Here is a 13,281-nt window from a genome sequence, read left to right as displayed (position 1 = left end):
CAGGATGGTCTCGATCTCTTGACTTCGTGATCCACCCGCCTCGGCCTCCCAAAGTGCTGGGATTACAGGCTTGAGCCACCGCGCCCGGCCTCATTATGTTTTAAGAAAGTTGATGATTTTGTGTTGGACCACATGTGGCCCGTGGGCTGCAGGTTGGAGAAGCTTGCCTAGGGCATGCATTCTCAATGGGGACACTATTATCCTGTTGGGGTAAAAACTGGTATTTGGTAGCAAAAGAAAAAATACAGCTTATGTATTACACAGGGCCAGGACTAGGGTGAGGCAAGTCAGGGGGCCAGGGAAAAAAATATTAAGGATACAGGCACTCCCAGGGTTGTGCCTGTCCGCACATACATGAACATGTTAACTTGCTCGATGGCAAGGAGCCTGTGCATAAAGAGATGCAAAGGATCAGGCAGAGGCAGAAGGTGTTCCAATTTGAAATAGACTGGTCTGGAACAGCCTCTCGGAGAAGGTAACATTTGAGTAAAATGAGTAGGAGGTGTTGGAGCAAACCAAATGGCCCTCTGGGAGAAAAGTGTTCCAGGCAGGTGGAACAGCAAAGGCAAAGGCCCTGAGGTGGGAATATGCTTGGTGTGTTGGAGAAACGGCAGGGAGTCTCCAGGATGGCTGAGTGAGGGGAGGGCAGAAGATGAGGTTAGGGTAGAGAGCTGTCTGTTTCATGGGAATGATGGGGAGATTCCATTGAGGAGCACAGGTATAAGGCCAGTGTCATCAGTGTCCAATAAAGGCAAGTTTGCCTCCCGCCTTCCCCACCCCTGAAGTGCCAAACATTATTTACAGTCATCAGACTGAAATAGCTCTAGAAGCTACCAGCCTTCAGAAGTTAAACCAATCACTTCAGAAGTGAACGCAAATCATGGCGAGCATTCGCAAATGAAAAGCACAGCCAAGATGATCCATTATTGGCACTGGCCAGGACCAGCAGCCTAGATTGCCAGCCATGTGTCTAGTTTCAGGGGCACTGGGAAAGGGGAATGATCCCCCAGTATCCTCTATTGGTCAGAAAGAGTTAATTTCAAGGCTCTCATTCTTCCTAAAGTACACATCCCTCCGGTGGAGCTCAGTGGACACCCAGTAGGTCACTGACTCTTCCTTCTCTTCAGCCCACACCCCAGGATGAGAAGCAGCCTAGTATAGTGGAGCTGGAGAGCCTGCCTCATGTCCTATTTCTGTCCTTTTACATGTCATCTTGGGCAAGTTACTTGACTGCTCTTTTCCTCCATTTCCCTATCTGGAAAATGGGGATAACATACCTCATAGGGTTGTTATGAAGACTAAATGAGCTCATATTTATGCGGTGCCTGGTCATATAGTAATGGTGTGTAAGTGCTTGTTAATTAAAAATAGACTCCCTTTTGGGACTCTACTCTTCCCAGGAGAAAATGCATATGAACACTGCATTTTATTTCGGGGCATTTATGGACACTCTAAAATGCATCCCGTGGACCCTTGGGGAAGGGGCAGTTCATAACACCCCAAGAGAACCAGGATGAGTTCTGGAGGGGTTAAGAGCCAGGGGGATGGGTGGGCGATACTGTGCAAAGGCAGGAGAAAAGCAAGAATTGGGGGCTCAAGAATACATTTCACCTTCTTCCCGTTCTGGCCAGAGCCCACCTAGAACTGCTGATCGCTTGAACTTTGGGAAGTTCCATCAGCTAAGAGCTGAAGTTTTCTTTAATGATGTCATTATTAATCATTTAATAAATACATTATGTAAGAGTACTTATTGAGCAGTGTCACAGCACGAGTAAACATGTTTTGGATGTGCCAAATTAGAAATGTTTTCATTCAGTTTTGGGGGTTATGTAGTAAACTCTGAAAATGCAGTTCCTGGAAGACAGTCTGTTATCCCAAGCCCTGAAGAGCCAGTGTAATACCAACAAAAATATTGTTCTGTTTGGGGTTCCCATATAAGAGTGCCTAGGCGTGGTGGCTTGTTTTTAATTATCTCTCTATGGAGCAGTAATTCAATCCAGAGGAGGACTGCCACCAGATTATAAGTTTCAGTCGGGTTGAAAATATTCATGCAAGGAGGGCTAGTCGTAATCTTTTTAGATCCACTCCCAAAGAATAAGCCTTTACCTTTCCCATCCAACTTGGGGAAGAATGTGCTAGAAGTAAATACTCATAGTATAACCACAATCATAGCTGTAAGATAACCATCTCACATTTGAAGTCTTAATATCTACCACAGTGTCAAACAGCAGGGAGAAAAACGAAAACTTCAGAAACACCCAGACATGACCTTGCATAACTTTGGTGCAGGTGGTTTATTTGGGAGGTGATCCCAGAAATGAGAAGTGAAGGAGCAGGCATTAGGAAAAGAGGAAAGGTCAGTACCAGGAATGTTATTGAGGTCACCGCTGTAGGCAATGGAGGCTCACAATGGCTGACTTTTTTGTTCCATTTCTGATACATATTTGGGTGGGCATTTCAGCATACATTTGTAAGACCTGTTAAGGCATCTATCTGCTGTGATCGCCCACTATAACTACTCAGAGTTTAGAATCTGAGTCATACTCATCCAAGAAGTATTCTCGAGTCTTTCCTTCATTGACTCTGCATTAGTCATTTTGCCTTGTTATTTTCAGATCCATTCCCCATCCTTCCCTTACTCTGTTTCATAGAGACCTGACTACTTGCAGTATCTTTCATGTCTCCTTACCAACTAGCTTCCAGCTAGGTTCAGCCAATGGATGGCAGGGACAGGAGATTGGAATGCAAGAGGAAAGGGGAACTCAGGGGATTTCTCCCCCTCTCTCAGTTTGGCTGGCATCTAATGAGGGCTGTACCTCTTCCATGATTCCAGTCTCACTGGACAGACCCCTTCCAACATCCTGTGGCCTGAACTCCTGCCCCATGGCTTTGTTCACTGGGATCTGGTAACATCACCTCCCTTCTTTGTTCTTCCAGCGTCTTCCTGCTGTTGCTGACCTCTGGATTGTTCCAGTTCTTCACCTGTGCACCATTTCCCTGTGTTACATTCCTGCTCTTGAACTACCCATCATGGGTCCCCAACCAATCTCTGAATGATGGAGATTTCTTAAGGATTTCATTAGTCATTGCAAAAGTATTTTAGGACATCAACCACAGACAAGACACTGGACTAGATTTCTGGAGGGTAATAAATAATCAAACAGCTTAGTGTCTAGTTGGGTAAACAAGGCACACAGTCGAAAAGTTACATGACATCTGTCCACATAAGTGAAGGAATGGTGTAGTCAATGAGTACCTGAATATATAGAGAGGAGAGAGACAGCTCCATCATCTTTTCTAACCAGGGCATGCTTTAGAGGGCCAGGGAGCCAACATAAAGGGGCCATCTCCCAAAACTTACAGTTTTGTAAAACAAGGTGAAAATTTGGAATTTTATTTGAAATTTCTTGATTTTTAAATGTTGGTGAGTAATTCAAATTTTCAATAACTTGGAGCTGGGCATGGTGGCACACTTCTCTGGTCCCAGCTACTCAGGAGGCTAAGGCAGGAGGATCACTTGAGCCCAGGAGTTTGAAACATCTCTGAAAATTTTTTTTTAAAAAATAGCCAGGTGTAGTGGTATGCAGCTATATTCCCAGCTACTCAGGAAGCTGATGTGGGAGGATCCCTTGAGTCCATGAGTGGTAGGCTGCAGTGAGCTACGACTGCACCACTGCACTCCAGCGTGGGCAACAGAGCAAGACCCCGTCACTAAAAAAAATAATGATAGACCCACATCCAGGAATCCGAGGGAAGAGCGTGGGGACTAGTGATGCTGAGGGAGTGGCCGGAGGAAGCGTCAGCCGCTGTGTGCCGGATACCGATTTGACAAGATCAAAGCTGCAGGAAAATGGACAGTGAGGTTCAGAGAGATGGAAGGATCTTGGATTTGATTGATGATGCTTGGCGAGAAGACAAGCTGCTTTATGAGGATGTCGCAATACCACTGAATGAGCTTCCTGAACCTGAACAAGACAATGGTGGCACGACAGAATCTGTCAAAGAACAAGAAATGAAGTGGACAGACTTAGCTTTATAGTATCTCCATGAGAACGTGCCCCCCATTGGAAACTGACACTTGGCTCCTTTCTTGCTGACGAATTTTCTAAAAGTACACAGATAAAAAATGTTTTGTTTCAGTCTCCTACTTCAAATCTTTGAGTAATAAATCAGCACTCAAAAATGTAAATAATAATAATAACAAAAAACTCCAGCATGATTCCCACTGTGTAGACAAGATAAAACTTGTTTGGAGGCTGAATTGAGACTGTGGGTGTACAATTGGTGGATTGATTACTGTATGGGGGAAGAAACTGGATGCAAAGAATGTTAGGATTCTTTCCAATGAGAAGGTTCTAGGGTTCTAATTTTTCACCTAGGTATAAGGTAACGATGGCCTGGGTGTGGAAGAGGGCAGTGAGCATGGGGAGAAGGGACAGATGAGAGATTAAGGAAGACTACTAATAAGACCCTAAGGCCAGATGCAGTGGCTCACACCTGTAATCACAGCACTTTGGGAGGCAGAGGTGGGTGGTTCACTTGAAGTCAGGAGTTCGAGACCAGCCTGACCAACATGGTGAAACCCCATCTCTACTAAAAATTCAAAAATTAGCCTGGTGTAGTGGGAGGTGCCTGTAATCCCAGCTGCTTGGGAGGCTGAGGCAGGAGAATTGCTTGAGCCCGGCAGGCAGAGCTTGCAGTGAGCCGAGATCACATCATTGCACTCCAGCCTGGGCGACAGAACAAGACTCTGTCTCAGAATAATAATAATGTCCCACATTTCTGTATTCATTTGTGGTCTACAGAGTTTGTCATTGGATTCGGGATACCGTAGAGCCTCAGAGGTTAGGTTCAGAAGTCAAGCTGCCTTCATTCAAATTCAGGCCTAGAAGCAATGATCTGTGAGGCCTTGAACAAGTTTCTAAACCTCACCCAGCCTCAGTTTCTCAACCACTAACAAGGAATGATACTGATGTCACCTACCTCTCCAGGGTTGAGGAGTCTTTCCGTGACATCACTCTGACCCACTCTTCTGCCTTCCTCTTCCACTTTTAAGAACTCTTGGACTAGATTGAGCCCACACAGGTAATCCAGGATAATCAATCCGTCTCAGGATCCTCAGTGTCCATCACGTTTGCAAAGTTGTTGGCTGGGTAAATAATAAAGTTATTTGAAGTCCGTCACATGGTAAGCCTGGATCACAGGAAGCGTGGATCAGTTTTTGCTATTCCTGTTATGCCACATACGTTCTCTCTGAGAATCCTTGCAACAGCCCCATGCTACAATGAGAAGACTGTCCAGGATGCAATGAGTGGATATGGAGGTGGCAGGCGGAGGTGTGGAGTCGGGAGCAATGCCTAGAGAGTTAGCATCTTGGTTTGTAGACTCGGCTCTATTGTTAAAAGTAACTTTTTGTTTCTGAGCTCTCCACTTGACCCCTGTAGGATTTTCACTCTTGAAGGGCGGTTCCTGGCAACTCATTTTCCATAATTTTAGGAAACTGGGTTTCTGAGTATGGTGGAAAGACTAATGGCTCCCCAAAGATGTCCATATCCTAAAATCCCTGGACGCTGTAAATGTGTTACCTTACATGGCAAAAGGGACTTTGCAGGTGTGATTAAAATGAAAGACCATGAGGTTATCGTGGATTACTTGGGTGGTCCTAGCAGAATCACACCAGCTCTTAAAAGTGAAGAGGAGTCAGAGTGATGCCACCTGAGAAAGACTCCTGGCCCTCTCCCATCATGGCTGGCTTTGAAGATGGAGGAATGGGGCATGAGCCATGAAATGTGGGGGGCTTCCAGACTCTGGGAATTGAGGGAATGGCCCTCAATTTATTGCTAGCAAGAAAATGAGAACCTCGGTCCTATAACCACAAGGATTTGAATTCTGCTCATCCTGAATCAGCAGGAAACGGATTCTTCCCTAGAGCTTCCAGAAAAGAATGTGGCCTAGCATCATCAGCAGCATTGATTTTAGTCTGGAGAGACCCCTACTGGACATCTGGCCTGAAGAACTCTACGATTACAATTTTGTGTTTGAAGCCACTAAGTTAATGGTACAGCAGCAACAGCAAACCAGTACTGAAGTTTTCAACTTAAATGTTTGGCTGGTGTTCCTGGCAATACTATAGAGTTCAGGAACCGATCAAGTGTGGAAATGATCTGGGGTGATGAGGGATGAGTTCTTGGATATACTGAGTTGGAGAAGCAGTGACAGTGAGATGTTCATATGGCAGTGCTCAAACCACACTTGGCCATGTGGGATTAGAGTTTGGAAGGTAGTGGCAATAACTGAAAAAAAAGTGCCTGGGAGGGGATGTAGGGAAAAGAGACTCCATCAAAGGGGCCAGTTTCTTGAGTTTCCAGTTCGTCTGGCTCCATTTGGCTTCCATTCTAAGCCAAACTCCTGCTCATCCTAATTGGAATACATGGACTTTGTTTAAAAAAAAATCACTAGGGAGTCATACTGAGTAAATTTTATAGACACAGCACCATAATTTTATTTATTGACTGAAATTGAGACTTCCATAAATGAATAATGCTTGATAATTGGCTCTTTGTAGGTTCCAAAGGAAAATCTGAAAATTTTAAATGTTTTTCCTTTCTTTGTTTATGAATCTTTTTAACAATGGAAATGTTTTGTCTCCTAAGAGTGGCATGGAGCTCAAATATATGACTCACTGGACATGACGACCACCTTCTTAGTTGAAACAAATGTGAAGTGAGTTAGGAGCAGGCCCAGGAGAAACATAAGCTGATCCTCAGGAAAGTGTAAGGCCTGTGGAGATACCGCTAGATTGGACCAGGAATGAGGTGGAGCATCATAATGAGAGACAGAAAAAGTGAATAAATGTTAGTCACTAAGCAGTTGGGTTCCTAAAGGAAAAAGAAAGGCCAAAAGAAAAAAAAAATAGTGAAGAACAATTTAAAAATCTCTAGCTTTAATTTACTAGATTCCCTCCCTTCATCAAAGTAGACTGCGTCTTTCCTGTCGGGAGTTGCCGAGAGCCCTGCACATTTCACGATGATAGAGACCAGCCCTGGGCTGGTCCAACCCCTCTTCTCCATTTTTTTTTTGAAACAGAGTCTGGCTCTGTCGCCCTGGCTGGAGTACAGTGATGTGATCTCAGCTCCTGGGTTCAAGTGATTCTCATGCTTCAGCCTCCCGAGTAGCTGGGATCACAGATGTGCACCACCATGCCTGGCTAATTTTTGTATTTTTAGTAGAGACAGGGTTTTGCCATATTGGCCAGGCTGGTCTCAAACTCCTGGCCTCAAGCGGTCCTACCACCTCAGCCTCCTAAAGTGCTGGGATTACAGATGTGAGTCACTGCGCCCGGACTCATGTGCATTTTGATCAAGCTTCAGCTCTTGATTATGAGTCCATGCCTATCAAACCCGTCTACTCGGGGATGGTGGGCCAGTTTTATGAGTTTCCCAGAAAACTTCCTTCTCTGCTCTGGCTCTTCTCTTACCTTTGAATTGACCGTTTTTTTCTAATAAGTAAGAAAGAGGTGAAACTAAAATCAGCTGCCCATGTGTACACAAATCAACAGATTTGGCAGTGGAGAAGGTTGGAACTATGGCCAGCCACTGGGCAAAATTGTCAGTGAAGCAGTGTTAGCCTCTGTTGCTCTTCAATGGCACTCTCCATCCCTCTTCTCTGGTACCTAACTCTTCCCAGGTACCTTCTTCCTGCTCCCCGTCTTTGCCAGGTGCCGGCACCTCTTCAGTTTACCCGCCCACACTCACAGGTATCATTCTGGGGGAAGTCTGTATTGAATGTTCATTTTTCCCAGGGCCTTCCCACGTTGCCCAGTGCGGTAGCTCTTTGCCGGATGATGACATGAATTCATCCAATTCAGATGAACTCATACTAAGATGTGAATGACTGATGACTCCTTAAGTGCTCCCAAAGGTATTTTTTTTAATTAACCCTTTCAGGCTGGGCATGGTGGCTCAAACCTGTAATCACAGCACTTTGGGAGGCCGAGGTGGGAGGATTGCTTGAGCCTCAGGAGTTCAAGACCAGCCCTGGCAACATAGTGAGACCTCTGTCTCTACAAAAAAAATTTTTTAATTAGCCAGGTGTGGTGCATACCTATGGTCCCACCTACTCAAGAGGCTGAAATGGGAGGATCACTTGAGCCTCAGAGGTCTGAGGCTGCAGTGAGCCACAATTGCACCACTGCACTCCAGTCTGGGCAACAGAGTGAGACCCTGTCTCAAAAACAAAACCCTTTAAAAGCTAACTCAACAGACTCTGATTGGTGGAATATTAAAGTAGCATGAGAGATATGGAAGAACAGAGACTAAGGAAGAAGTAACTCCCATTAAAACAGGGCACCAAAGCAGCTAACCACTTGCCTACATTTGCCTTATTGGCTGCAGGGTAATTGGGGACCTTGAGCACTCCTTCAGTCCTGCTTTCAAGCAGAACTACGATTGTACAGTAGTTATCCCAGAAAATAATCAGTACCCTACCATCATTTCAGGAAAATAGGCTCCTGGAGCCTACCAGGTACGTTTCACTGTGCAATGTTAGTTTGCAAACATACTTATTCTTTCCTATTAATTAAATCTCAAGATACCATTGTGAAAATAATTATGCCTTTGTAATTAATTTTTTAAAAATGTGCAAAACCCATGTGGGTCAGTGTTTGGGGATGTAACACTTCAAAGGGCAGTGTAAATTGGTCCAGATTTTCTCTAGGGCATTTTGCAAACAACATTTATGGAATTTCTGAAAGAAATAGCCACATGTGTATGTAAAAATTTTGCCAAAAGGATTTACTGCAGTGTTGTTTGTAATCATGAAAAATCGTACATACCAAAATGCCCATTAAGGGGAAATTTGTTATATAGATCAATGGTACATACAATAAGTGAAGTGCTATTCAGCCATCATAGCTGGTGGTGTGGAAAACTGATGATATAGAATGACTTTCAGGATATGTTGTCATAAGAAAAATCAAGTTATAAATACTTGTGTGTGATATAGTCTTTATCACACATATACATACATATATACACATATAAACATATATGCATGTATCTGTATATGTGGATATATACACAAATAGAAAATAATATATACTAACATGTTAATGTCATTTTTCTCTGGGTGGTGAAATTATAGGTGGTTTTTATTTTCTTCTTGCTTATCTGTAATTTCTAAAGTTTCTCCAATAAGCATGTATTATTTTCATGGATAGAAATATAGAATTACTTTTAAGGGATCTGAGCATTTTCCCCAAATAAATAACTCAGCAGCTCTTGTAGTTTATAAACCCAGAGGTGTCTGATCTAGTTTAACTCATAAGAAAGAAATTGCTTAATAGACATGGTGTCTGCGCTCAAAAGCAGCACAGTTAATGGAGGTTTAATTTATGCAAACATACGCATTTACTTTTCCACATTTTTATGAATATTAGCCAACAGCTGAACTTCAGTCATCATTTTCACTTTGAAATGAGCTAAACCATTAAATAACAAAATATATGGAGCACCAGCAACACCTCAAAATTGGAAGGATGGCCTTACCAAGGGTAGGTCTTTGTACAGAATTAAAAAGTATTGATTAGGCTGTTGAAAATAGTAGTAAATTAACATACTGGTCTCTTTTGGTAGCTATTTATAATTCAGCTTCCACTCACTTCTGTTAAAGATGTTTATCTCCTACAAAAGTGTGCATAAGTTAAGCTAATTTTATTTTTTAAAATATTGTGCACATTTGAGGTTGATGGCATGATGGGATGGAGTACATGTGGATAGTGAAATGGTTACAGTGATGAGGCTGATAAACAGATCTATCTCACCATTTTTAGTGACGAGTAGCTAAAACCTACTTATTTGACAAAAAATCCTTAATACAATACAGTTTTGTTGATTGTTAGTCCTCATGAAACTAAACTAATTCTAAATCATCTGTTTTCCTCAACAGATGATACTGATAATTCCAGTTCGTCATCACCACCTGGTAAGGTTTTTTTTGTTTTTAAGAATTTTGGGGAACTTCAGGAAAATATTATTCTATAAGTTCTCTATGAAACATGACATGTAGTCAGGTACAACAAAATTGTTTTCCTACAAGAAAACTTAATTAAATGATGTCATTAAGCCTACACCTGAAAAATCAATAGCAAACATAGACCAGAGGACAACCATATTGATCCGTCCATGTTGCTGGGCAAAGCCAGGCACCAAATCGCAGGGGACTAAATGGTGAGTTTTCTTTACAGTAACTACTTAAGCTCATCAGTTATTTTTTAGTATTCGAGTTCACAAGTCTCTTGAAGAGTATCAAGAACATAAACATGCCAAATGTTTTTACATTTAAAGAAGGAGATGAGATGTTCACTTAAATATACACCCTCAGTACCTCCACTGAAAGGATATTTTTCACTAGGATTCTAAGGGCTTCACACTCGCTAGAACAGGAAGCCAAATACATTAGAGAGAGATTTATAACAAGAACCCAAACTGGCAGGAGCCAGGAACAGAACCCGAATTCAAGACTGCTAGCTGGAATGGGACCTTAGGGATAAAGTGGCCCAGCCCTCTCCCTAAGTTGATGAGATAATGAAGCCTGGAGTGGCTGAGGAACTTCTTTAAGACCACACAGCTGCTTGCTCCACGACACACAGAGGCAGCACTTGGCTTCTCAGACTCCTACTTCTGTATTCTTTCGTTTACACCATCTATTTCAGAACAATCTTTTATGATAAGGAATGAGTCAACTGACATTCTATCTGTAGTTGTGGGCAAATGAGCTTCTACTGTTATTGATTCATTACTTAAATCCAGTTAATCAAAGTAACTATTACTTCTCATGTACTACTATGTACCTGGAAGTCTCCAGACATCTCCTCCTTCTCCTCTCAATCTTGCAACATAGGAAATATTCGTGTTATAGATGAGAAAACTGAGGCTTTGGAAAGATAAAGCATGCTCACGTTCATACATTCTCTGGAGCCAGATGACTGGAGTTTTAATCTGGCCACTATCCTGCCTTCATTGGTAGCTGTGTGGTTTTGGACTAGTTCCTTTAACTTTCCTGTGCCTCAGTTTCCTTGCCTGTAAATTGGGGAGAATAATAGTACCTGCTCGTCGGATAGTTGCGAAGACGGAATGAGATAACACATGTGCCAGGCACAGTGTAAACCCTTGGTAAGTAGTAACTATTATTTTTACAAGTTTTTGAGTAATGGGGCAAAGATTCAAACCCAAGACTGCAAGCCTCCAAAGCCCAAGCAATTTTGATCTTGCCAGTTTGCTCCCTAGTTATTAAGCTTTTAGGACACCGTGAACCACTGTATTTTTCTTTCAATAGAATAGCCCTCAGCAAACTGAATCATGGTGATATCTGCAAAATCTTGCTTGCATGGAATAGGGAATGGGGCTCTGGGGGGACACACTAGGTCTAGTCACAGCCTGGGTTCTGGGTGCCCTGGGGGAGAGCAGTGCAAACTGGCAGGTAGGAGCCAGTATAGCACCAAGGGATGGATGGGCAGCTGTGCCCACAAGTCTCTTCTTTGGAGAGAGTGTCACCATTCATTAACATTCGGAAGAATTAATAGTCATTCCTTAAAAACTAGTTGTCGCTGATTATTTTGTTCTGCCCCAAGGGCAAAGGATTCTATATCTATGCTTTGAATCTTACTGCTCAGGAACTGTCTTACTTCTCAGGAAATATCCTTGGTAATTTAAGAAATAAATAAATGTAGTAAATGACAAAATATGGAAACAATAACGTGGAGAGACAGGGTGTGTGTGTTTCAGCCAACGCATCAGCAGTCTAAAACAGACAGGCCAGCCAAAGTGCCTTGACACACCCAGGTTTTGTCCATACCAGCTGAAAATCAGGCTCCCTACTGCAAAACTTATTTTACTTGTAAAATTTTTGTGTTTGCTCTCCCCATGTTTAGGTAGAGGTCTAGCCATTGGATCTTTTAAATATTTAAACATGCAAAATGTGTGTAGTAGATTGGCTTCTTAGCTTAAGTGGAGTGATTCCACAGGAAGTTTATCACTTCATTAATTGCCTTAATAGCAGCCATATTTTAAAGTAACTTACCAGGAAATCCAGTTTGGTAGTACAGTATTGAGTGGTAACAATTTTTTTAATCCTAAACTTACTGTGGGAAGAGTTGCTAGGCATCCTTATAACAGAATGGCACCAGCATGCCAATATATTTCATGATTGTAATTCAGCGAGTTATTTCAAATGTTTTCTAGAATGCTCTGGCTGAAAAAATTTTGAAGTAGTATTTCTTGTATTTTGGGCTGGGATTCCCTAAGTAGTTAGTTAGCAAGCTTCATGACCATGGGTCTCAGGTTCACTCATCTTGGGTTCTTTTTCTGCAATTCTCTGATTAAATGTGTACTCACTGAGTGTTTATGGAACATGCAGATTTAACGACATCTTGGTCTGCTAGTGTGTTTTCTACTTCTTTTCATAATTACAACTCAAAAGTTTTAACTCTTTGAAATTTGACAAACAATTGTTTCAAAGTATTTATTTACATTTTTTTTTCTCCTGCAGCTAAATTATCTGTTGTCAGTTTTGCCCCCTCCTCCAATGGTACTCCAGGCAAGATTTTGAAAAAATTTAAACCTAGATTTAGCCCAATTTGTTAAAGTTTTGTTTTAATTATACCTTTGTATTGTTTTTCTCCTCGGGACAAAAAGAGGTTGAAACGACAAGCCTCAACGGTAAGAATTTTTCTGAAGCAAGTGAAAATTGATAACCGTTAATATGAATAGAAGTATAATGAATGGTGTGGAAGTTTCCATTTCTAAATTATTTCTGAATACATTGAGTTGTGTCAAATAACCCCAAAGAGAAACCCAAAACGAAACTTGTCAACCCTGGAGAGGTGACCTAAACTTTCTGGTTAAATGATAACATTCTTACAATCATGGAGGGAAGAGAGCCTTCCATCACTCTAATTGTTGGCTAAAAAGGAAAAGAAATATTGATCACATTTCTAATTCTCCATTTCCCTTGCTGTCCAACACAATGCTAGCAAGTTTCACATGACAGATTGTTTAAATGTGAAAAGCATATCCAGTAATTGAATATGATTCAGCATGGATTTGGAGGCACAGCGCGTTCAAAGACAGCCTTTTTACAGATGATTTGATCAATTTTTAAATAGTTTGAAATGGGAAAAAAAGAAAGGCCTCCCCATCATACTGGAGAAAAGGGCAAAGAAGTGGGCTGTATTCAAGGGAAGGGGGCCGAGCAGTACATTCTGTTCCCTCTAATACATGAGCA

The 13,281-nt window shown here is 42.1% G+C and overlaps 2 protein-coding genes across 7 annotated transcripts in view; both read left to right on the top strand.

Moving 5' to 3' along the window:
* Positions 1–13,281, top strand: part of ADGRG2 (adhesion G protein-coupled receptor G2) — a 98,477-nt gene that overhangs the window by 39,923 nt on the left and 45,273 nt on the right. For 2 of the 6 annotated variants that reach the window (XM_017540634.1, XM_017540635.1), the window contains exons 3-5: positions 9,946–9,981; positions 12,547–12,585; positions 12,693–12,716. The exons of 2 other annotated variants lie outside the window; for them this stretch is intronic. In XM_017540634.1, coding sequence (XP_017396123.1) covers positions 9,946–9,981; positions 12,547–12,585; positions 12,693–12,716 — 99 coding nt within the window. The remainder of the gene's footprint in view (positions 1–9,945; positions 9,982–12,546; positions 12,586–12,692; positions 12,717–13,281) is intronic. 2 more of the 6 variants (XM_037742801.1, XM_037742799.1) reach the window with 1 other exon arrangement.
* On the top strand, positions 3,737–4,183 carry LOC108312644 (anaphase-promoting complex subunit 13-like). The gene has a single exon (XM_037742803.1). It carries the CDS (start codon positions 3,851–3,853, stop codon positions 4,037–4,039), a length of 189 nt encoding a protein of 62 aa, XP_037598731.1. The 5' UTR covers positions 3,737–3,850; the 3' UTR covers positions 4,040–4,183.

This window comes from Cebus imitator, unplaced genomic scaffold (genome assembly GCF_001604975.1).
Source record: "Cebus imitator isolate Cc_AM_T3 unplaced genomic scaffold, Cebus_imitator-1.0 Scaffold128, whole genome shotgun sequence".
NCBI classification, from domain to species: Eukaryota; Metazoa; Chordata; class Mammalia; order Primates; family Cebidae; genus Cebus; species Cebus imitator.
This window is presented reverse-complemented; position numbering and strand designations above follow the sequence as displayed.

Coding starts and splice junctions, on each gene's coding strand:
- LOC108312644 (XM_037742803.1), top strand. CDS start 3,851: ATGGACAGTGAGGTTCAGAGAGATGGAAGGATCTTGGATTTGATTGAT.